This window comes from Phascolarctos cinereus, unplaced genomic scaffold (assembly GCF_003287225.1).
Source record: "Phascolarctos cinereus isolate Bilbo 61053 unplaced genomic scaffold, phaCin_HiC Scaffold_2;HRSCAF=192, whole genome shotgun sequence".
In the NCBI taxonomy this organism is placed as follows: domain Eukaryota; kingdom Metazoa; phylum Chordata; class Mammalia; order Diprotodontia; family Phascolarctidae; genus Phascolarctos; species Phascolarctos cinereus.
Window position 1 is genome coordinate 24,428,695 of NW_027555625.1, and position 25,614 is coordinate 24,454,308.

The 25,614-nt window shown below is 41.7% G+C and overlaps 2 protein-coding genes across 2 annotated transcripts; both read left to right on the forward strand.

The window, feature by feature from the left end:
- The first annotated feature begins 1,690 nt into the window (after window positions 1-1,690).
- LOC110218405 (translationally-controlled tumor protein homolog) lies at window positions 1,691-2,444 on the forward strand. Its single transcript, XM_078149008.1, has one exon. The coding sequence runs from the start codon at window positions 1,719-1,721 to the stop codon at window positions 2,235-2,237; it is 519 nt and encodes a 172-aa protein (XP_078005134.1). The 5' UTR covers window positions 1,691-1,718; the 3' UTR covers window positions 2,238-2,444.
- A 10,360-nt stretch (window positions 2,445-12,804) lies between these two features.
- On the forward strand, window positions 12,805-24,761 carry LOC110218460 (major histocompatibility complex class I-related protein 1-like). Its single transcript, XM_021001200.2, has 7 exons — window positions 12,805-13,050; window positions 17,082-17,342; window positions 18,424-18,684; window positions 19,334-19,612; window positions 19,816-19,932; window positions 22,291-22,323; window positions 22,577-24,761. The coding sequence occupies exons 1-7, from the start codon at window positions 12,870-12,872 to the stop codon at window positions 22,630-22,632; spliced, it is 1,188 nt and encodes a 395-aa protein (XP_020856859.1). The 5' UTR covers window positions 12,805-12,869; the 3' UTR covers window positions 22,633-24,761.
- Window positions 24,762-25,614: the final 853 nt, after the last annotated feature.

Genomic DNA, 25,614 nt, shown 5'->3' on the forward strand with positions numbered 1-25,614 from the left:
CTATCTACCCATCTATCATCTATTTATCCATCATTTATCTTCCTTCCTGTGTGATCTATCTATCCATCCGTCTTTCCACCCATCCATCTACTTATCATTTATCTAGTAAGATGTAGGTGAGGCAGCATTGCACTCTGCACCTGTCCATCCATAGGGAGATTGTGAGCAGAACAGTCAAACAGAAGCATCACCCACTTAGGTCGTCAGATGAAAAGAACACATGCTGTGGCATCAGAGGATCTATGCTCAAATCCACGTCTGATGCTCACTGCCTGAGTGGACTCGGGGAAGTCATTTCCTTTCTCTGTGCCTCAGCTTACTTATTTGTAAAATAAGGGGGATCAATTCAATTCAACAAACATTTATTAAGTGCCTACTATGTGTCAGGCATTGTGCTAAGAGCTGGGAATACAGTAAGAGGCAAAGAGAGTTCTTGCCCTCAAGGAGCTTACGCTCAAATGGGGGTAGACAAGCTGCAAACAAGTATATACACATAAGCCATGTATAGGATAAGTAGAATATAATTTTTTAAAAAGCAGGAATTAAGGGGACTTGCAGAAGGCTTTCTGTAGAAGGTGGGATTTTTGTTGAGACTTAAAGGAATGCAAGGAGGTCAATGGGTAGAGCAGAGGAAAGAGAATGTTCCAGGGACTAAACGGTCTGGATAGCCCCTTTAAACTCTAGTTCTTGGGTCCTTAGATCCATTCTTTAGTGTTCTCAACATAGGACAAGAATAACTTGATTCGTCAGCTGGGCATCAGGACCCATGGGTCCCAAGCAGGGGTGTGCTGGCTAATGTTTAACAACTGGCTCTTTGAAAAATAGAACACAAAATGTAAGTAGGACATACTTTTAAGTTTAATCTGAATTATTTCTATTTTCTTCTTTACTTTCATTAGTCTAGGCCAGGGGTAAGGAAGCTGTGGTCTTAAGGCCACATATGGCCTTAGTTAACTTTAAAATTAAAAATAGTTTTCTCTTTTTTTTTGCAATTATTAAGTACATAGTAGTTAGGTTTTTACAAAATAATGTACATTTTAAATATATCTAATTGAAGTTTCTTAAATGTGGCCTTATTTGATTACAGCTAAATTTCCAACATGAAAAGGTTCCCCATCCCTGGTCTAGGCAATCAGCAAAAGAATAGATCAAACCCTGGTTTGTAGTGATTTTTGATGTATAAATCTCACTCTGAAAATTTAACAATCAGCTGGCGTGAGCTGATGCCAGGCATGTGAAAGAGAGGGCTATTGAAATCGCTATTTTCAAAAAGGCTTTTTGAGTGTTCACAGCATGTTGTAGGTCACAATCTGCAGTCCCACCTTAATGTTGTCTCTTGTAGAAAAGAAATTCTCAGCCCGACATTTTTAAGGAGGTACTTGGTTCATGGTAGCAGAGACAGAGACTGTTTCATCTCACAGGATGCTTGCTCTTCCCAGTGACCTGAAAAGGCCAGGCCACATCCTGACTCAACGGTAAGCAACAAAAACATGAAACACATCAGGTTACTCCTCAACCCTCCCCCCCAACTCCAACTCCAGTGCGCAGGCCTCACCTCTCTGCTTCAAGCTCTATAGCAGAAAAGCACAGGACCTTTTCCGCACGCTTCCCCCCCTCCCCCCAAGCGCCGCTCCGGCTGCATCGCGCTCACACCGAGCTCCGGCCCCCCGCAGCTCTAGCGCCGCCGCCGCCGCCGCCGCCTCCCTCCTTCCGCCTCCATGATCATCTACCGGGACTTCATCAGCCATGATGAGATGTTCTCCGACATTTACAAGATCCGGGAGATCGTGAACGGGCTGTGCCTGGAGGTGGAGGAGAAGATGGTCAGTAGGACAGAGGGTACCATTGATGATTCACTCATCGGTGGAAATGCCTTTGCTGAAGGTCCTGAGGGTGAAGGAACAGATGCCACTGTAATCACTGGAGTTGAAATAGTAATAAACCATCATCTGCAAGAAACTAGTTTTACAAAAGAATCCTGCAAAAAGTACATCAAAGACTACATGAAATCAATCAAAGGCAGACTTGAAGAACACAAGCCAGAGAGAGTAGAACCTTTTATGATGGCAGCTGCAGAACAAAACAAACACATTCTTGCTAATTTTAAAAACTATCAGTTCTTCATAGGCGAAAACATGAATCCAGATGGCATGGTGGCTCTCTTGAACTTCCGTGAGGATGGTGTGACTCCATATACGATTTTCTTTAAGAATGGTTTAGAAATGGAGAAATGTTAACAAATTCAGCTGATTGCTTTGAATCACCTGTCATCATAACTGGCTGCTGCTTTTTGTCGTCTACACAACACCAGGACTTGGACAAACTTGGACTGATGTCATCTTGAGCTTTATTCATTTATTTTTGACCCTGATTTATTTGGAGTGGAGGCATTGTTTTTAAAAACATGTCATGTAGGTTGTCTAAAATAAAACACATTTAACCCCCCCCCAAAAAAAAAGAAAGAAAAGCACAGGAAAGAATAGCTACTCACTCCTGGAGAGAGAAAAATAGAATCTGGTGACCAGTGCTCCTGGCATTCCAGACTCTAATTCACAATCACTCTGGCTTCTCCAGAAAGAGAAATGGGCCATGCCGTGGTTATAAGCACTAAACCTACTTTGTAAGATGGCTCAAAGCAACCTTGTTTCTAATGAATGGCCATAGGGACAGAAAGGGCAGGGAAACAGAAACTTTGGAGGGGGCTTGGGTTACCTACAGAACCCTTTCTAGAATAATGTTTTTAAAAGCACAAAATAAATCATAAGATTACAGTTTAGCGTATTTTAATACAGTTTTATAGTGTAATGTGTGTGTGTGTGCGCATGTGCATGTGTGTGTCTGTGTGTGTAGTTGTTGCTGTTGTTCAATCATTTTCCAACTCTTCATGACCCCGTTTGGGATTTTCTTGGCAGAGATACTAGAATGGTTTGCCATTTCCTTCTCCAGCTCATTTCACAGATGAAGAAACTGAGGCAAACAGAGTTGTGACTTGCCCAGGGTCACAAAGCTAATAAGTGTCTGAGGCTGGATTTGAACTCAGGAAGATGAGCCTTCCTGACTCCATGCCTGGTGTCTACTGTGCCTAAATATACACACATAACATATGTACACATATCAATACACATACATAAGTTTTCAGGCCTCAGGTTAAGATGTCTTTTTCTAGGGCCATTTTGTAGACTGGTAGTCTCTTGACTCCTTGATATGTAATCATTCTCCACGGGTCCAACATCTTGAGTTTTCCCAGGACCCCAATGTCTCCTTGTAGGATCCCAAGCCCTACCTGGCGCTCCTACAGAGACCTCAGACATTAGACTCTTGTTTGCTCCTCTCAGTCCTGTTCTGCCTGGATTGGGGACAGGCGTCCCCAACTAGTCTTTCAATCAAGTGGGATGTTGGTTGTGGGCTCTAAATCTCCTCCTTTCTTAGAGACTCTAAAGGCCAGCCTTGCTCTCACACAGATATCTCTGGCCCACAACCCTCTAGGACAACTGACAATCGATGGTGGAAGCTTTCCTAAGGAGAAGGCATACATGTGGACAAGTGTATCTTCTGCCCCCAGTGTAATGGAAGCTTTTGGGCGTGGAGAGGGACTGTTTTTCTGCTAGTATTTGTATTCCCAGTGTGTAGCCCGGTGCTTGGCACATAGTAAGTGTTTAATAAATACTTGTTGATTTACTGTTTTCCCTGCTTTCAGAAACTCAACACTAATTGCAATAAATACTGATAGGAAATCCAAAATACTGTTCCTAAAGCACAGGACCATTGCTTTCGAGCTGGAATGGATCCCTCATTATACAGGTGAGGCTTAAGAGAAGCGAAGTGACTAGCCCAAGGACACAAGGTAAATTGAGGTTGGGGAATCCAAACCCAGATGCTGGGGCTAAAAACCTTACCATCTTTCCACCACAGTTTTCTGCTTTGCCATCATAGAAGAAAGCAGGAAAACTATCAGAAGAGCTTCCAACGAGCTTAAAAGGCCTGACAGTCAATCTATCATAGGAGCATGCCATGCGAATGGGCAAGAAGGGCAACATGACATAGTGAATTTAGTGCTGGACTTGGAGTCAGGGAGACATGGGTTCAAATTTCACATGTGACGTTCAGTCAAATCACTTAATTTCTCTGATCAGTTTCCTGATCCATAAACTGGGGATAAGAAAGCTGGCCTAGTAATCAGGATGGCCTAGGCCCAAATTCTGAAACTGGCGTCTCCTGGCTGTGTGACCTAGGGAGCTCTTTGCTCAATGCCCCAGGGAACTCTCTAAAAGGCAGGACAATTGGTATCTCCATTGGGAGAAGGGGTTCCTTATACTGATGAAATCACAAGTCCAAAAAAACCTGTACTTACCTAATAGACAAGATTGTTGTGAGGATCAAAAATGATGATGTATATGAAGTCTTTTTTTTAAAGTAGTATACCTTTTTCAATTACATATAAAGACAATTTTTAACATTCATTTTTTGAAAGATTTTGAATTCCAAATTTTTCTCCCTCCTTCTCTTCCCTCCCCACTTCCCAATGTAGCAAGCAATCTGATATGTTATGTATGTGCAATAATGTAAAACATTTCCACATTAGTCGTGTTGAGAAAGAAGAAACAGACAAAAGGAAAAAAAAACACAAAAAACCCAAATATGGAAATAGCATGCTTTGATCTGTATTCTGCCTCCGTCAGCTCTTTCTCTGGATGTGGATAAATTTTCCACCCTGAGTCTTTTGGACTTGTCTAAGATTATTGTATTACTGAGAAGAGCTAAGTCAATCATAACTGATCATTGCACAATGTTGCTGTTACTGTGCACAGTCTTCTGGTTCTACTCACTGCACTGAGCATATGATAGTGCTTTGCTGAATGGCAATGCTACAACATTATCCAATCAATAAACATTTTTGAAATGTTAATTATATCTTGGGTTCTGTGCTGGGTACTGGAGATACAAAAATAAATATGAAACAGTCTGTGCCCTCAAGGATCTTATGTTCAGAATGAGTGCAAGGCAATTGGGGAGTAATAGCATTATATAATTCATGCATCTCCTATACTCTTGTTCCTCTACTAGCTTTTTAAGCGTAGGGTAATATTCTCCCATGGACAATATATTACTGAAATGTATAATATTTGAAAGGTTGTAATAATTTTCTGGAGTAATTCTGTAGCTTAGTAGAGTACCTACTCTTTCCACTACTTGGTATGGGGTGGTTCTCTAGCAATGTGCTATCTTGGGCTTCCGCAACACATCAAGTTTTCATAGCAAGACCTTATCCGCCAATATAGTTTTCAACGTTTAAGCTGCTAAAGCCATTTCTTGTTCCTCTCCATAGTCTTCTGAGATAATGCCATGGCTTGGAGGTAGGTCTTCCTCAAATGATCTTCCAACTGAATGTCATGCTTTTCATGGATAGCTGTATCTTCAGAGACCCCTTAAAGCAAAGGTCAGTAGGCATATATAGATATGTTCAAGTCACTGTAGCGATAGGAGTCCTAACCCTGGGGCCTTGTCCCAATCAAAAAGCAACATGTTTTCAGCTTGCCCTCCTTTCCTCCTCCTTTCCTTCACATCATTAAGCAGAATCAACATCTATTACTTCTTTTTTAAATTTTATTTTTAATTTATGGAATAAAACAAAGATTTCTATAACAAAGTACAATAAAAAGATGATTGTACATGAAACTGCAAATCTACTATGCACAACTTGTTATTCCTTTCAAATATACAACAAAATTATCACGTATATTTCTTTTTTTCTTCTCTCCCTCTCCTGCCCTAGAGATGGCTACCATTAGACACAAATACGTATATATATATATATATATATATATATATATATATATGTGTGTGTGTGTGTGTGTGTGTGTGTGTGTGTATGTGTGTGTGTCTATGTATACATATATATATATATATATGTGTGTGTGTGTGTGTGTATGTGTGTGTGTCTATGTATACATATATATGAAAAATTATTCTCTATATACTTCTATTTATCAATTCTTTCTCTAGATGCAGATAGCATCTTTCTTCATATGTCCTTTATAGTTAATTTGGGTATTTATAACAGATAAAATAACTTATTCACTCAAAGTTGTTCTTAAAACAATATTGTTGTTTCTGTGTACAGTGTTCTCTTGGTTCTGCTCATTTCGCTCTTCATTATTTCATGCAACTCTTTTCACGATTTTCTAAAATCATTGATCTCATCATTTTTATAGCACAGTAGTATTCCTTCAAAATCAAGATTGAACTCTGTTAAAGTAAATACAGAATATGGGGGTATTGAGACTTGGGATATAAAAAAGAAAAAAGATCATGAGAAAGAGAAGACAGTTCTGACCTCTTTCAGGAGTTTGGAGTCTGGAAAAATGTGACATAGAGGAGCACCACAGAGCATTTGAGAGTAAAATAATAGGCTTGAGAGATTTCATAGAGGGGGAAGCCAGACCCTCAGAGAAGAAAGCATGCGTTCCAAGGCACTATCTAAATCCAACTAGTGAAGGTCAGAGGAGGAGGAATGGAGTCCTGGTAGGTGGTGACTCTTTGCTGAGGTATGCTTAGGCAGCTGTATATTAATAGGGCAGGAAGAATTGAGAGGGCTCAGGGCTTCAATTCAATTCAATGAAAATTTAGAAAAGAAGGATCTTTGTGAATTAAAAACAATGGGGGAAGCAATTGACGATTCTGAAGGAGGAAGCTTGTAGGTTGAAAGGAGAGAGGCAATTCAGACTTCCTGAGAAATCTGGAGAATTGAGGAGGTTGTGGAGGAGGGAGTTTACAGTTAAAAGAGTGGTTATGGGTCAGGAGGAGGGAGAGAATTTGGGTTCTTTCAGGTTGGGAGAGGAGGAGTTTTGAGGATTATGAGGGAGGGTTGGGGAGAGAGGATAAGCTTACTTCTCTGTTTCTGTCATTGTTGGCTTTCTGAATAAAAACCTATTAATTCTGGAGAAAACTTCAGGTTATGAATTCCCCTCCCTCCTTTCCCCATGCCTTCCCCACTTCCCCTAGCTCTCAATACTCAGCTATTCTGACCATAGCAACTGATTAAAGGAGGGAAGGCTGTGAGTTCTTGGACCAAGAGCTCTAGACCACTTGATTTTCTGTGTAGGCTCAGCCCAGATTCTGTCTCCCCATTCTAACCTCTTGAGACAGAGTGCTGAGCTGTTGGCTCAGATCAGCTCTCTGCCTTGCTCTTTCCAGAGGATTAATTTGAAATTATTTCCCTTTCACATTATAGACTTTAGGATTAGCACTAGAGAGTTGGAAGAGACCTTATAGATCATCTAGTCAAACCCCCTCATTTTATGGGTGAGGAAACTGGGCACAAAGAGGGTAAATGATTTGCCCAAGGATGTTGGCAAGCAGGTGATAGACACTTGGGTATGAGGTGGCACTGCCATCATTCTCCCCAAGAAAACTCCAACCTCAGGCATATACACTCAAATGCCAGGTGAATGCTGGAATAAATGAATGAATTTAAACATTTAAATTTAAACATTTAAAAATGTTTAATATGGGTCAGGCATTACTAACTACTGGGGATACAAATGCCAAAAGAATATAGACTCTTCTTCCCAAAGAGTTTATATCTTAGTGAGAGTAAACAACACACATAGGAGAATGGTGGCTAGAGAAGGAGGCTTTGATGGGGAGTCTCAGGGATAGAGATTGGAGTTATAGGGCAACTGATTGATGGGAATGATAACAAATATTTATTAAGCGCCTACTATGTGCCAGGCACTCTGATAAGTGTTGGAGATACAAATATGAAAAAAAAAAAGGAAATCTCTGCCCTCAAGGAGTTTACAATCTAATGGAGGAAGATAATATAGAAAAGGAAGCTGAAAGGTAGAAAATGGGGAGGAAGAAGGTACTAGATATGGGGGCATCATAGAGTCCAGTACAAAGGGAAGTGGCTGGTGGGAAATGAAAACATGGCTAGCCTGTGAGCTTTTCTTAAATGGAGGCTTCGAGAAGAGGTTTTTGCTCCACTTGCAAATCCTCAGTCAGAGGGACAGAAAGTAAGGAGGGCACCAAGGAGGTGTGAATGCCAAAGCTGAGGCAAACTCTAAAGATGCTGTGTTTCCTGGAGCCATGGTGGAATCCAAACCAAGCAATGTAGCTGTTGGGGAATGGATAGTGTTAATTTGATTACTGTTCCCAACCAAGAGGTGGAATGAAGGATGGGGGTGGGGTCTTACCTTTGTCAAAATATTTTTGAGATACCCTGTTTCCCAGAGCTAAGACCCAGCAGGCAGGCTGTGTCCTGAACTTGACATAACAATAATCTTTTGTGCTCAAGATGATGTCACCCTCTGGCAAAGTATATTGCTTGGACCAGCACCAGATGTTCACTGAGGGATTTAGGACCAGCACCAGATGTTCACAGTCCCTGTTCCTTGTCACTAACAGGCACTGCACTCCTGTTCCCATCACAGAACTCTGGTTGAGTGGGCACTACCCCAAAGACTTGAGATACTGTTCCCACAGGGCCCATGAGAATAACTCAGGAGCTAAAAATGATTATGTCATGGTCCAGCCTTGAATGTATGTAAGAGCTGCATTTAGTCGAGTATGTTAAGCCCTCCTTTTTAGGAGGGGGTTTTCTGTTTGCAAATGTCATTTTCCTCTCTCTGAAATTAATTAAACTACCGTTTGTGTCCTGACTTTCCTGTCTCTAGCCTGCTCTCTTTATTTGGATCCAGCCACCTACAGATTAGAGGCTGGTTCTGGTCCAGTTGACACCTTCTATGGTAAGAAGATGATTGGAGTGTAACAGGATAGGAAGCTAGAGATGATGAGTTTTCACTCCCCCAGAAAATATGGACTATGGCCTCAGGATGGGATTTGGAGGACCATGTTGGGGAGAGTATGTGGTAATGCATGGCGTCATGGCAGATATTTTAAGTCCAAATATGAAGCAGCATGAGGCCTGAGCTGACTCCTCTGGGGAGGGTCCTTGTAGGTGGGACTTGTAGGAGAAATGTTTCATCCCACAAATAGTGCCTACCAAGATGGCGCTAGATTGGGACCCAAGGTTTGAAATATGAAGAAACCTTTGCTCCCTGCCCTCAAGGGCCTCATAATCCAGAGAGGGAGCTGAGCCATGGGCACAAAGAACTGGGATCCAAATTAGACTATGATACACTCATAAGACATTCTGAGGAGGCTACAGGAGGGAGAGCCCTCCCAGGTGAGGCATCAAGCTCTAGGCCAGGGCTGAGAGAGACCACTGAGCCCACTGCCCCTAACTTCTTTCAGCTCAGTCAGAGGCAGGGTTAAGAATGTTTTTCAAAGGGGGGATAGAAGGAAGATCATCAACACTTAGGATGAAGTAGGGGATAGAGGGGTGCAAAGGAACACTGAGTCCCTCTGGAAAATAGAGAGTCCTATCACCCTAGTCCCTGCCAAATTAAGATAGGTTAGATTTACTCTGCTTGGTCTCAGAGGGCAGAACCAGAAACAATAGGTGGATGTGTAGCAAAGAGGTGACATATTTAGGCTTGATGTCAGGAACAAATTTCTTAATCGTTATGGCTTTAGAAAGTTGTTCTTCTGAAGGAAGGCCCCCAGCATGTTCAGTGAACCACTGCGGGAGGATCTACCAGAGGACATGGCCAGGAGTCACACAGGATGAGTAGGAATGGATGCATTGCTCTCTGCTCCATGGGAAGAATGACTCTCATGGAAGAGATCACATATCTATCAACATAGCAAAGTAGTAATTGTTTCAAAACGGTGGCTCTTCTCCTAACTAGGGCAGGGTCTCTTAAGGATTTGGGCTGAATAGACCTTTTACTTCTCTTTTATCTCTCACAGCTTTAGCTTAGGGGCTGAACACAATTAGTCTGAGAGAAATGATTATTTTTCTCTTCTATTAAGAACTAATTATTGTATTGAGACCAAGATTTTTCCCCTTTTCTACTTCTTCATCCAAAAATCAACCAGTGTGGGAAATCTTTCTGAAAGACTTACCCAGCCAAGATAGCTGAGATCTAATCAAAGACAGTAGAAGAAATTCTAAGTTTAGGCTAATGGATACATTCCTGCTCACTGTGGTTGTTCTGATAGATCTGGGAAAATGTGGATTCTCCCTTTGTCAGACAGGTGGTAGGGAAATTGATTAGTCTCTTTTACTGAGATTTGGGTGATTCAAGTCATGTACCCCAAGACCCTCGTTGTATTATAGCCCAACCTCTCATTGTAATATTTATTCTCTCATTAATTGTTAACCTATAAGAGTGATTACACCTTCAAGAACACCTGCTCTTCCAAGGCATATAAACTGTGAGCCTATTGTCAGGAGGGATCTTTGGTCTAAAAGAGATGGCCAAATGACCATCCTTTTTATTAATAATCATACTGGCATTGTTAATAAAAATGATTTAATTACCCAGGCACTATGTCTCTCAAACTTTGTAAATGTCACAAGTTTGTCACTCAACAAACATTAATTGTTTACTTACTACAGGCAACCGTGTTAAGCACTGGGGATACAAATATAAGGGGAAAAAAAACCAGTCCCTGTCATCATGGATTGCATTACATTGTAATGTGGAAAGACAACACAAAAGGAGCTAAAAAGGGTGTGGGGTTGAGGGATGGGAAGGACCTGGTTTAGGCCCTTCCCCTGAATGAAAGTTCCGGGAAGAATTGGAGAAGGGGAAGCACATGCTCAACATGTTCTTCTCTAATCTTATAGTCCCCAGCCTTTTAAAGGATTGGTGACATATACTGAAATTGATCTAGTGTGTCTAGGCCTAAAGTTCAATAGGCAAAGAATAGATCAATTGGCCTTTGAAAAATTGCCAAGTTCTTTGACCCCAAACTCCTCCTTTTAAAAAAGCTCCTCCTCTTTTAGAACCAATATTATTTTGGTGATGTTGTATGGCCTTGAACTGTGAATTAGAGTGTCTGAAGCATTGATGATGTCACCAAATGAGCAATGAAATAGTGCATGGTGGATATGACCCACCTGGACCACACTGCAAATGAAAGCTTGAACAAAAGTCATATAAAAGTCACCATAGACATGTTTGACTAGAAAAAAGTGCCCAGTCATTCAAAGAGAGCAAGGTATAGCCAATAGAGGGTCCAAATCCTCTACACCAGTAGCATACCAATTCATGGAAGGTCAAGAGACCCAATGGAACCCTCTCCCCAAATAGATTGTATCGTATCATTGGTTGACAGAATCTGACCCATCTTAATCATAGCTGTACTGAAACTTCACATTGCCTTAAAGTCTGGCATATAAGTTAGGGTAATACTTTGACAAAGGATTTACCTCTTTAGGCTTCTTTTCCCTGAACCATCAAGTGAGATATTTGGAATAGATGACCTCTAAGGTCCTTTCGAGACATAAATCTATGATCCTATAATTCTTGAATGAACTGTTCTTGGATGTCCTCGTTTTCAATGTGTACCACAGTCTGTGGCTTGGCTTTCCCCCCACCCCTACCCAACACCACCTTGACATTTGATTCTGCTCATTTCCCCTACTGAGGTCACTAGACACCATACTGTTGAGTTATGAGGGAATCCCCAAGCACTGGGGCTCTCTTTGATAGAGAAAGTGGAAAAGATTAAAGTGACCACAGAGACCGAGATGGTAAGGCATTCAGAGGAAGAGAAAACTTTACTGAGTCATGGATTTGTTGAGTTGGAAAGAACCTCAGGGGCTACCTAGTCTACCTGAACAAGACAGCCTTCTACGATGCCCTTAGAACGTAGTCATTTAACCTTTGTTTAAAGATCTCCAGTGATGTCTGGGGGGGACCAGTTGGTGCTGACTTACTGATTTCACTAAATAAGAGTTCTAATTATGAGAACTCAACTTCCAATTTTACTTTATCCTGGAAAAAGGCTCAAGGGGACAAGTGAAGAGGGAGTTTTGCTGTAGAAAGCAGTGTGGTGCAGTGAAAATAGTCCTCAATTTGCAATCAAAGGGCTTGGGTTCAAATCCTGACTTTACCAGTGACTATCTAGTGTGACCTTGGAAAAGGCCTCAGTTTCCTCAAATGTAAAATGAAAGAGTTGTACTAAATAGCCTAATTGCTCCCTTCTTCCTCTAAATCTGTGATCCTTTATGAATCCTAGACAGTGAGAGAATACACAAGGGGTTTCATCAGAGGAAATTAGCCTTGAGCTTAGTCCCAGAAAGGGTGATCTGGGATCAATGGTTGAGAATTACAGAGATTTCACTTCAATATAAGGGGGAAAAAGCTTGTTAATAACCAGAACAATCCTTCAATGGAATTGGATGTTTTAGAAAACAGGGAGCATCAGAACATATTGTTAGATATCTTCAAGCTGAGGTTGGGTGAACACTCATTGAGGAAGGTATAGAAGGGATTCTTTGTCAGGGCCAGGTTGAATTGGTTCACCTCAGAGGCCCCTTCCCTTGCTGAGTTTCTCCGCCTGCAGAAATGTGAACAAGTAAACCTTATCAGTTGTAAAGGAACACACACACACACACACACACACACACACACATACACACATACACACACACACACACACTCCTAAAGGATACTGTAATGAAGGTCCTCTAGGCTGGATCATTGTGTCCATCATGAATCCTAGCACTTTCTAAATTTAAACAACAGTTACAGATGGCTTATGGTCCCACACTCCCTCCCTATACTTCCCAGCAACACCTGATGGTGACTCTGTTTTAGAGTTTCCTGTTCTCACCACAGACTCCATTTCATTTCTGCTTTCAAGGTTGCCAGACATGCTTGGGTTCTGCCTAGCAACAGATATCCCAGCCAGCAATGATAGGAGGCCTAGTCTTGGGCAGGGCCAATCCAAAATAAGGCAGGGACGAGGGGCTGGGAGCTAATGTTTATATAGAGTTCTTATTTCTCTTTTGGATGCTGCTGGGGTACAGGGTTTGGAGAGTGGAGCCTCCTCCAACTACAGTGTGGTTGCAGGTGCCAGGCAATTACCAGTGGAAAGGGATGGCCAATCAAAGGAGAAGGAAGAGGAGGAGGGGGTCTTTCTCATCCTTGCTGATCATTTTGGGGGTACTTTCTCTAACAGGAATACAGGCAGGTGAGTCTAGGGGAGCATGAGGGAGGAAGGATGGAAGGCATCATGGTCTGTATCTGATGGGGTGTCCCTCAGTCACTACCCTAGTGGAAGAGTCCTGATATTGGTAGAAGACACTCAAGTAGGCAAACTAACAAGGTTATTATGACTACAAACATAAGGGCATCTGATGGGATGCTTCCCTTCTACCAAATAGTAGTTCAGGGCAATCTTCCAGGAAAAAGTGAGATTTGACCTTAGAGACTGAACATGGCTCTACTTCATATCTAAGTATGAATTGAATCAAAAGGATTTAGGGCTAGGTGGGGACCTAGTCTACAAGGGTAAAGTGAAGAGGAAAGGGATGAGAGTTAACAATCTTTGTTTAAGGTACAGGAACTCAAGGACCCAAAGAGTCAGTCCTAAGCTTTTATCTAGATAATAGGGTGAGAAGAATAGGGTGAGCTCCCAGGCTGCCAAATAAGGAAGGGAGGATGAAGAAGGAAAAGTTAATCAACTTTGAGGAAATTTAAAAAGAGGGAGGAGGGAAAACAGGAGAAGACAGGGGTGATATCTCACAGGTAGAGACCACACTCCACTGGACACCTGCTTGGAGTTCTATGGAAAATAATTTTATTTGATCCCTTTTTGAACCAAAGGCATCTCCAGTGTTCAACTAGCACCTACTCCACAAGGTTGTAGGAGAGATTCAAAGGAGCCAATTCAAGCACAGCATTTTTCAGTCTTTAAAGCACTGTAGAAATGCCAGTGACTGTTGTTACTGTTGTTCTAGACATGCAGTTTCATTGCCTTAGAACTCCTGAGGAGGAACCTCCCACTATCAATTCAGATCAGCACCTGTTCTGAAGCTTAGTCTCAGGAAATTGTTGCCTTGGCCACTGAAAGGCCAAATGACTTAAACAGTGTCACATAGCCAATATATGTCAGAGACAGAACTTGAACCCAGATCCTCCTGACTCCAAGTTTGACTCTGCATCATAACATACTGCCTTTATTAGTATTACTATGACTACTGCCACTTCTGCTCCCGCTGATACTCCCACCAGCAGGGTGAAATGCATACCTGTGTGGTCCCATTTGCTGCTGGCATCATATTGAAGCTTCTTTCAGTAAGCCTACATTGGATGAATTTACGTTGAATTACAATTTACATTGTAATAATTTTATTCATGTATGAAACAATTATTTTATCCGTGTGTGTAATAATCCCCAACGTGTTAAATACAAAGGAATGTGAGCCAGCTAGGGAATTAGTCTTAGGACAATTTCTATCTGAATCTCATTGAAAAAGCTGAGAACATTGCAATGATGATGATGATGTTGATGAAAGTGAGTGTGAAGGAAATGCTTCCCCTAGGCCCCAAGAGGTACAATGACTTGTTTAATATCATATCCCAAGCCCTCTGTTTCATTATAGTAGTAGCTGCTAAATCTTGTATAATCCTGACTATGGCTCTGTGGTATTTGAATTATTGCTTTCTGACCACTTTCCTTATTTTCTTCTTGGCCTGGGAGTTCTAGATTTTGGTTATTATGTTCCTGAGAGTTTTCAATTTGGGATTTCTTTCAGGAGGTGACGAGTGGATTCTTTAAGTTTCTACTATGTCCTCTGGTTTTAAGATACCTGGGTAGCTTTCTTTTCTAATATCTTTAAATATGTCTAGGTTCTTTTTTATGGCTTTTGGGTAGTTCAATGATGGTTGAATTATCTCTCCTAGATCTATTTTCCAGGATCATTCATATTTTCTTCTACTTTTAGTCTTTTGACTATTTTATAGTTTCTTCATGTCTCCACTTGCCCAATTATAATTTTTAAGGAGTTCTTTTCTTCAGTGAGGTTTTGTGCCTCCTTTACTATTTGTTCAAGTCTGATTCTTAAAGAAGTACTTTCTTCAGTATTATATTGTATTCTTTTAACATTTGGCCAAATCTGATATTTAAGAAGTTATTTTTCCATATTTTTGTACTTCTTTTGCCAAGCTATTAATTTTTTTCATAGTTTTCTTGCATAGCTCTTCTTTATTTTATCAATCTGTTCCTAGCCACTCTTATTTGATTTTTAAAAATAATTTACTTGTTCCTTAAAAAACCAAAAACTCTTTAACTCTTCTAGGAATTCTTGTTGGGCTTGTATCCAATCTGCATTTTTCTTTCTTTGAGGCTTTGTTTGTAGATGTTTTCAAGTCATTGTCTTCTTCTGAGTTTGTGTTCTGAGCTTCACTGCAACAATAATAGCTTTTTCTGGTCAGATATTGTGTGTGTGTGTGTGTGTGTGTGTGTGTGTGTGTGTGTGTGTGCACGTGTTTGCTTATTTTCCCAGTCTATTGTCAACTTTGAATTTTGTGTCAGAGTTAGGCTCTATTCATTTCTAGGGGAAGATGACTGGCCTGAACTTCTGTCCTTTATGTACTTCTGCTGATTTCACAAGTTGTTCTGGGGGACCTGTAAGTTTTTGGTGCCTCCGAAGTGGTGTAATATGGGAAGAGCTGTCTGCTTTCCTCCTGGTCTGCGCTTCACAAATTCCTGACTCACTTTGGGTTTCTTGGCTTGTGTGTGGTTGAGTTTCCATACTCAGCTACTGGACTCAGTCACAGAATACTGGGAGGTTCTGTAGGTTCAGAGCCACTGAACAGCTGATTTTCCCTTGGTCTTGGCCTCCTGTCCTAGCTTGTTTCACTGTAAGCTTACGTGTGGGGCTGAAGGTCAGGACGGAGTCCCTGCTGTGCTCTTGGGCTTCGAGTCACACAGCTAGGGTTCCGGATCTTGTTCCTTATTCTGTATACAGGTAAAGTCCTTGCTGCTTTGTGACCATGATTGCTCCTCTCCACCTGGAACTGTGACCTGAAATGGAGCAATGACTGACAGAAATACCAAATGGCGCCAATTCCTGCTCCTATTCTTGATATAGGGGTCCCCTGGGATCTCTTTCTGCTTAGGTGATCAGTTCCCTCATTGTCCCTGAGCACTGGTGTGCCACCACCACAGCCTGCTGCCTCTGGGCTCCTGTCCAGCCCCTACCCCAAGGTCCATAGAGATCTGTATCTCTCTTCTTAAGCTGTCCTGGTCCAGAAAAAATGACTCACTGTAACTTCTTTTTGGTTTTTATGATTAGAATTCAGTTTGGACTGTTTTCTAGATCATTGTAGAGGAGATTCTTGAGAAGCTAAGGCTAAATTATTACTTCGCACTTCACCATCTTGATTTCATTCTCCTTTCCTAAAGTCATAAGGAAGTAAACAACTGCCCCTGGGCTTCTTCTCGGTAAGTTCAGATCACAGTCCAGCATCAAGCCCAGAGAGGAAAAATGGAAAAATGGTGTTAATAATGACCACAGGCAGATGAAACCTGGGAGCCAGATATCCCAATGCCCTCACAGGCAAATCACTGGCAAGAAGGACTCAGTGTCTACACTGTTCCTGACTCCCTTTCTTGAGCTTTCACTTCTCTATTCACTTGAGCAGTGTGGCTGAGAGGAAAGCTGGTCAGCCTTGGAGTCAGGATGACCTGAATTCGACACCTGACTTGGATCCATAGTAGCTGCATGATCAGGGTCAAGGCATTTAGCTTCTCAGTCTTCCAGGTAACTGCCTAGCACTAAACATTATAGCTTAGTTGCTCATCTACATCAATGGAGGGAGCTTCCATGCTGGAATTTCCCTTACACTGATGAAATCGCAGTTTTAGTTCAAGAAACAAAAATTAATCCCTGATACTATAATTCAATAACAGCTTGAAGGGGCCTTGGAGCCTTTCAGGTCCAATCCCTTTATTTTATAAATAAGTAAATTGAGGTACAAAGAGGTTAAGTAATTTGCCCAGGGAGGCTAGATGGTAAGTGTCTGATGTAGGATTAGAACTGGGGTTTCTCTGACTCTAAATCCAGTGTTCTATCCACTGTGGCTATTCTCTTCATGAGGTGACCAAGAGAAGCAGGAGGACAAAGGGAAGAGTGAGAGAAGGCACATGGGTTTTGGACCTCCTCCCCACACCTGATCTCCTCTTTTCTTCTCTCCCCATCCCTTGCTGTCCTACAGCTCACCACAAACATGTGATACAGTTCACAACAGTGGGTACAGGAAGCTCCCTCTTGGACCACTTCATGGTGGACTTTCTGGATGATGTTCAGATGTTCTCCTATGACAAACATAACCAGCAGCTCATGGCCAAGGAGGCCTGGATCTCCCAGGCCCTGGGGGCCAAGTTCATAGCAAAGATTCGGCAGAAGTTAGTGGATCACGAGAAGAGTTTCCTCTGGTTCCTGAAGAAGTTGATGCAGAATGAGACCAAGCATGATGGTTAGTCAGCCACTCTTCCCTTCTCCCATGTATCCTTCCTTCCCTCTCTCTTCTTTCTCTCTTTCCCGCCATTGAGCCCAATGACCTCCTTTCTAGGAGCCCATGCCATTGGGCTGAGTATTCAGGATCTCAGAGCACTCTAGGGAGAAGAGAAGTACTTAGCTCTCACTGAACCACATCAGCTTCCCAAGGTATTGGCTTCCTCTCTTGGAACTGATCAATCAATCAATCAACATTTAATGAGGGCCTGCTATGTACTAGGAACTCCAGGGGTACCTTTGTCTTCATCCCAAGGTTTATCATTTTTCTCTACCCTCTGTATTGTTTGTATCATTGAACTTCACTTTGAAGCAATTAACCCCCTGTTCTTCCATGATTTCTGAATTCAGAAATCTGCTGTATAAAACTAACCAACCAACCATTGTCTGTCTTCTTCTTTTGCCATGGCCATTGTATTTCAATGCCTAATTATAGCAGTTACTTCCATCTGCTTCTTCCTTAGCCTGCTTCCACACCCTCTAAACCACCAGTTTATTTTTCTAGGGATTACTCACAAAAAAGGGGCAGGTACAAATTCATAAGTAATACACCAAGATAAGATGACTGGAAGCTCATATAATAGGAAACTGGTCAGGCTCATTCTGACATGATCAAGACCCTAAGCTATTCTTTCTTAACTACAGTTCCCAGCTTACCTTGATCATGATTATTCACAGGTAGGGAGCATCTGCCTCCCTTAGGAGCTCAAGAAATTGACATAAACAGGTCATCTTTAGAGATCTCAGAAGATAACCCTTGACAATATGGGACACTCCAAAGTTCCCTGCCTTCCTGTGACATCAATATAATAGCTCACATTTCTATCTTGCTTTTAATATATAATTTCCTTCACAACAACTCTGCAGGTAAGAATGGAAGTGACCTTTATGCCTATTTGATGAATGAAAATACTGAGGAATGGAGGTAAAGTCATTTCCCCGAGGTTATTCAGACAGTAAATGTCAGAGCTAGGATTCATACTGACTCTAGGTTCAGTACTCATATCATTATATTACCTTTCAACCCTCTCTATTCCCTCCAGTGAACCACACGTTGCAGGTTTGTGTACTCTGTGAGATTGAGAGAAACAGCCTTATAGGAAATGAAATCCAGAGTGCTGTCGATGGTCAGGAATTTTGCCTTCTGAATGAGGAGATGGGAAATCAGATTATGCCTGAGGCTCAGCCCTTCGAGGCGATTCTGACAAGTACCTTCTGGACCACTCAGAGGAAAGACTACATGGAAGAATATTGTATTAACACCATGAAAAAAATCCTGCAACACTCAAGTATAAAGAAGAATGGTGAGTACTTGGTCTTCCAACCCAATTCCCATCAGGACATCCAGGCCACCCTTTCCCATCTTCTTGATAGTGGCCAATGCCCAGGTGTGTGTGAGAAGTCAAAGTCCTGGCTTCAGCTTCAATCACTATGGGGTCTTGAGGGTTTGTGATCCTCATTATTGAAGGGAATAAGCACATAGATGAAATCATGGATATGAACACTAGAACATGTTGAAGATTCTGTTTTTTAATCCTATTGTAATAAACAAGACTATTGACCTCTTAATTGGGTTAGAAATCTGATGGTATTACTGGTATTACTGCTATTACTGGAGTGGTTTGCCATTTCCTTCTCCAGCTCATTTTACAGGTGAGGAAACTGATGCAAACTGGGTTACATGACTTGCCCAGGGTCACAAAGCTAGAAAGTATCTGAGGCCACAAATCAACAACCATTTGTTGAGGATCAACTATGTACAGAGGACACTGTAGAGGTATAAGGTGGACACTGAGAAAGTACATAATGAATCATGCAGTGCTTTGCCCTCCCAGACCTTATAGTCTTAAGGCCTTGGGCAATAAGAGAAATGAAAAAAAAGAGTAACAAAGGGAACAGAAAATGCTACTGAGATTGGCACATGATACCTTCTCTTCTGACCTCTACCTTTAGTGCCCCCTGAGGTGACTGTGTCCCACTATGAAGCCATGGATGGCATTACCACCCTCTGCTGTTCTGCTACTGGTTTCTACCCCAGCTCTATCCTGTTGCACTGGCAGAAGGGGAAGGAGATAATTGTGGCTGGGAAGGAGAGCTCCAGAGGCATTTTGCCCAATGCTGATTCTACCTTCTACCAAAGAATCACCATTGAACTCCCACCAGATGACCCGGGGACCAATTATGACTGTGTAGTGGACCATATTGAGCTGGGGACACCAAAAGCATATCCTGGTGAGTGCTTAGGTTTGTGTTGGTTGGGCTGAGTCCCAGGAGGATTGGCTGTGAAATGCTGTTGATCCCTCCCCCTTCTTCTAACTTCTCCAGAATATACCAATAAGGAAGACTTCCCAATGGGTATACTCCCCATTGTCACCTGGAAGATTTCTATTTGCATTAACTGTCTTCCCTTTATACTCTTCCTATTATTGCCACAGTCCATGTGAAGTATCCTAAAAAGAAGTGTTGGACTGTGACCTTGACCATCCTGGGTGTTGTCATTCTGGTGCTGAGCTATGCTGCATCCTTCATCATGTGGAATAAAATGAAGACAGGTGTGTATATGGAGAGAGAGGGGAAAAGACAAGACTAGAGTTCAGAAAGGTATAGGAGACATTGATATTTGACCAGCTTTTGAGGGTGTGGGAAACGAAAAAGAGCTTTGATTTCTATTTCCACCTTACCCTCTAGATCTAGGGGATTTGGGGACTTCTCTCTGAAAATTTTTTGAGATTTGATGTCTAGGTTCTTTCTTTTTGGTCATGATTCTCAGATAGTCTAATCATTCTTAAATTCTCTTTCTTCAATTTGTTTTGCTATGACACCTTACATTTCCTTCTATTTTTCAGGCTTTTGATTTTGTCTTAATATTTCTTCTGGTTTCATTCAGTCATTAAGTTTTATTTGGTCCATTCAAATTTTCAAGGAGTTTATTGCTTGGGCAAGGCTTTGTACCTCTTGTGCCAAGCTGTTAATTCTATTTCTGATTCTTTGTTCCATAGATCTCATTTCTTTCCCAAAAAACTCTTTCAACTCTCTCTTTTAATAAACTTTTGCTTCATCTCTTAGGAATTCTAGTTTAATCTGTCCCTAAGCACGCTCTCTCTCTCTCTCTCTCTCTCTCTCTCTCTCTCTCTCTCTCTCTGTCTCTCCCTTTCTCTGCTTGAGGCTTTGTTTGTAGATGTTTTGGAGTCATTCTCTTCTTCTGGGTTTGTGTCTTGAGTGTCCCTATCACCATAGTGGGTTTTGCGGTAGGATGCTTTCTGAGGTTTGCTCATTCTTTAAGCCTACTTCCTAACTTTGAGCTTTAGGTTACTGCTGGGCACTGCACACACTAGGAGGGAGTGTCTGGTCTGTTCCTGTTTCTTTGTCAAAGTATTGAGTGTTTTGTTCTTCAAAGATCTCAAGGACAGCTCAGGTTGGGGAACTGTAAATTTTCAGTGCCTTGAAGTTGTCTGATCCAGGGCCAAGTCTGATTTCCACCCTCCTTGTCTGAGCTCTGCAAGTTATAAACCTGGATTTGGGTCTGAGCAGCAGTTTTGTAGACTTGCCCTGTTTGAGTTACAGTAGATTTCTGCTGGACTCAGTTGCTATCAGTGAGATGGAAAGCTCTTCTGGTTTAGAGTGGCAAAATTGCAGGTTTCCCTTTGGGCTGAGATGACTGACCTGGTTATTTCTCAGTAGGCTTCAGTCTGGGCTAAAAGCTAGAACTGAGGTCACCCTCTGCTCCTGGGGTATAAACCACATAGCTGCTGCTTACTTCTGAACGGTCAGAAAGAGCGTTGTCAACAGAATCTCATAATTCCAGAGTTCAGAGGGATTACCATGGTCTTCTTGTCCAAATTGTGTCTGACTGAACAACAGTTCTTCAATGTCTCTGATGATCAATCTGCCTCAAGTTAGTTCAAAAGGAATGGGGATCTCATCATGTCCTGAATTATCTCTTTCTACTTTTGAAAGTTAGATTTTTTCTATCATACAAACAAAATCTGCCCCCTCATCTACCTTCCCTCCACATAGAATAAATTTAATTCCTCTTCCATGTGATAGCTCTACCATAGCTACCCCTATTGTTCTCTTCCCCAGGCCAAACTTCCCCTTTTCCTTAAAACTATTGTATGACGTTGTTTCTCATTCTCTTCCTATCCTATCATGGTAGATTTCTTGATATGCTACATGTTGCCAGTACCCTTCCTGAAAGTGGTCTTGACTACAATATAGTGTTCCACATGGGGGCTGACCAGGAGAGAGGGCAGTGGGACTATCACTTCCTCACTGGGCTTTTCTCTGAATACAACCTAAAACCATGATTACTTTCTCAACTGCCATGTAATTCCATTGACTCAAACTGAGTTTGCAATGTAGTAAAATTCCACCAAAGCTTCTTTCAAACAAATTTATGGATAATCATGCTTCCCCTATCCTGCTGTTAGAAGCTTTACCACTGATTTTATGCATTTCATCATATTAGTTTTGGCCCACGTTTCTAGCCTGTCTTAATCTTTCTGATGCTGGTGCTCATCCAACATGGTAGTTCTCCCAGCTAGCTTTGTTCCACCTACCGATTGATATGGATCCTAGTTATGCCCTTATTCATTTAATTTTGTTCATTTATTTCAACTTAATAAATATTGAAGGTTAGTGGCCCAAGAAGAGGCCCTAGAAACTTTACTTCAGGAGTGTGAAGAGAACTAGGCACCATCCTTGGCAAATGATTGATCTGATTGGGAGATAGTCTTTGTGCACAGACAACTCCTAGTCTGGTTTGGGAGATGCACAGTCCTTGCCTCTGGGGAAGGTAGTATAGGCAGAGATCAGGTGTGTTCTTGCTTTGAGAAAGGGGTATATAAGAACCACATCTCCAGGTCCACTCTCATTTGTACAATTTTTTGTGACTCTTAATTTTTTCACAGGTTACAGCATCCATGAGTGTGTTCCATTGGAAGGTGAGAAACTGGAGAATGGGGTAGGAAGAGAATGTAATGTTACCGAGAACCATAAAACATGTCTGCACTAAAAAAACCTTGTGACTCTTGGGGCAGGTCAGGGAGGGATGCCATGGAATGGGGGGGGGGGGAAGCAGTTCAGAGCAAAATAGTATGTGTATACGTGTGTGTGTGTGTGTGTGTGTGCATGTGTGTGTGTGTGTGTGTGTGTGTGAATCCTAGATCACTCATTCCCTTATCCTTACCTACCCAGAATGGGAATCCCAAAGGCAGTGGGAAAATGGACGCAGAAGAAGCCTGCCCTGTTAGCTGTTTCCCTAGATCCAGGCTATGAGGAAAACTATTTGAATGCACATAGAAAAGAAGAAAGAAATCACTTTTTCCAGCAGACATTCAATTGGACCTTCAAGGACACTAAAATATTCTGTGGTGTTTGCCTCAGAGACGCTATTGGCTCATTCCTGCTGAATATGAAGAAGCCCTATCCAGATATGAGGAGCTATCTCGGTGCCAGCCAGACCATTTCTTCATGCCTTCTCTCATCACATCCAATTCTGAGCCTTGGCTCCTGCTATTTCCCCTGCCTTGATTCTTCCTCTCTGTAAGTCATAGAGGCATTACCCTATTGTAGAGGGTTCTGAACTTGGAGTCAGGAGACATGGGTTTAATCTGGCCTCTGATACCTAATAGCCCAATGGCTATGGACAAATCACAACTCCTTTGAGGCTGAGGTGGCTCTCCGAGATTGTCTACCACTCTTCAGATTAGGTTGAGATCTGCTTGGAGGGGAGGACCCCACAGGCATTCTCTCACCAACAGAATCACAGACCCTTGTTTACACTGATATGTGAGAACCACATTTGAAGACTTCGGTGGTCATATGACTTTTTCAGTGTGAATGAAACCTCCACAGGGGCAGAGCATAACCTGCCCAAGTCCTCTCATCCATCTTGTGCAGTTCCTATCTTACCCAGGTCTTCCTGAGGCACCTAGGTGTTATAATGCTTAAAGTATTGGGCCTGGAGTCTGGGAGACCTGAGTGCAAATCCAGTCTTAGCTGCTAACTGTGTGACCCTGGGCACATCACTCAGCTTCTATTTGTCTCGGTTTCCTCATTTATACAATTGGGGTCATAATAGCACTGACTTCCCAGGATTGTTGTAAGGGTCAAATGAGATAATAATTTTAAAGTGCCTGGCACGTAATAGGCTCTTTATATACTAGCACTTGATGACAACAGCTTTCTTCAAGTCCATGCTCATGTTTGAGTATTGATATTTGTTTGCATGCTTAATCAATCAAGGAACAAACATCTATTAAGTCCCTCTATGTGCCAGGCACCATGCATGGCACTGGGGACACAAAGGCAAAGAATGAGACAATACCTGTATTTAAGGAAACTACATTCTATTGGAGGAAGCGACAGATATACACATGATTATGTACATGATATATGTGTGTATATGCATATGCATGTATGCATATATTTCATCTCAGCCTGTGATTTCATCAGTATTTGGAGATCCTGGTGAGGGACTCCCTTTTCCAATGTACGTTGACATCTTTCCTGCATTTTAGGCAATTGGGGTGAAGTGACTTGCCCAGGGTCACACAGCTAGTAAGTGTCAAGTGTTTGATCTGAGGCCAGATTTGAACTGAGGTCCTCTTGACTTCAGGGCCGGTGCTCCATCCACTGTGCCACCTAGCTGCCCCACTGCATGTTAGTCTTAGAGAGTTGTTTAGGGCACTAAGAGTCTAATGCATTTGCTTAGTGTCACATGGCAAGTAGGTGTCAGAGATGGGATGTGAAACCAGGTCTCTTGGCTTTGAGGCTAACTTTCTATTTGCCATGCCATGCTCCCTCTCATATACTTGAGTAGATGCATATATTAAAGCAATGATAATTATGGATAGCATTTATATAGCCCTTTAAAAGTTGGCACAGTGCTTTACAAATTTCACTTGATTTCCACAAAAACTCTGTGAGTTTTAATTACCCTCATTTTACATTTGAGGAAACTGAGGCTGAGAAAGAATAAATAGCTTGCCCAGGATCACATGGCCAGTAAGAATCTGAGGCAGAATTTGAAAGGAAATATTTTCGACTCCAAGTTTAGCATTCTATTCATTGTGCTACCTATGGATTATTAAGAGGAAGAGATGAGGCACAAAAAGATGAAGATTCTTGTGCAAGGTTATGTAGCCAGTTTTAGGGCAGAGGCAGATTTCTTCCATGAGTCTATTGGTTTTGCCACTATACTCTAATATCTCCCCTCCCTGATCAAGGATAGTTCTTTCAGTCCTTTAGGAGTCCCAGGTGTATACAGATTGGAAAGAACATCAGACTGGGAGACAAAACCAGTATGAAGATTGTATGCTGTCACGTATTCCTTCATTTTTTTTCTTCTTTTAAGATAATAAAAACATAACAAAAATCACCCCCAGGCCCTCCAACTTATTTGGCACCCTCTATGACTCCCAATGACATTATGATTTTTTGATGAAGCTTCTATAATCCCACCCCTCCTCATTAGAATGCTAAACTTCTTCTTATATAAATTATTTTCCATTGGTTTGCTTCTATTTACTTTATGTTTCTCTTTAGTCTCTTGCTTATATTTCAAGTTTCTACTCAGCTCCAGTTATTTCATCAGTAATTCTTGGAAGCCCTCTATTTTATTAAGTCAATTTTCCCCCCCTGTAGGATTATAGGCACTTTTACTGGGTAAGTTGTTCTTGGTGCTAAGCCTACATCTTTTGCCTTTTAGAATATCTCCTTCTATGCTCTTTGGCCTCCTTCACAGCTGTTCACTCTTGTGTGATCCTGTGTTCCTTGTCACTCTTTCTTTCCTCCTGCTTATGGAATTTTTTCCTTTAACCTGAAAAACATTCTTGAGGTTTGTTTTGAGGTTTCTTGTAGGAATCAATTGGTAGATGCTTTCTTTTTTTTTTATAGTCATAATATTTATTCAGAAGAAAATGTCATAATAATCATAAATTTTACTCACACAATTATAAACTTTATACCCAGAGCAACAGTATCTGATGCATCACGGTTGACCCATAAACCTGAGTCACATTCTTCTACTAATGTATGTGGTACCTATGGGAAACTAGGGGCATACATTTATAGAATCCTAGCAAAGGAGACACATGAATAGGGAAATCCATGTGCTTAAGGGCAACCCATATCTCTGAAATGTAGGCTTTGATATCTTTGGTCCCCTCAGGAATAATTTATACTACATGAAGCTACTTCTCTGCAAGTACAGACCCTTGTAGTCTTCTCTG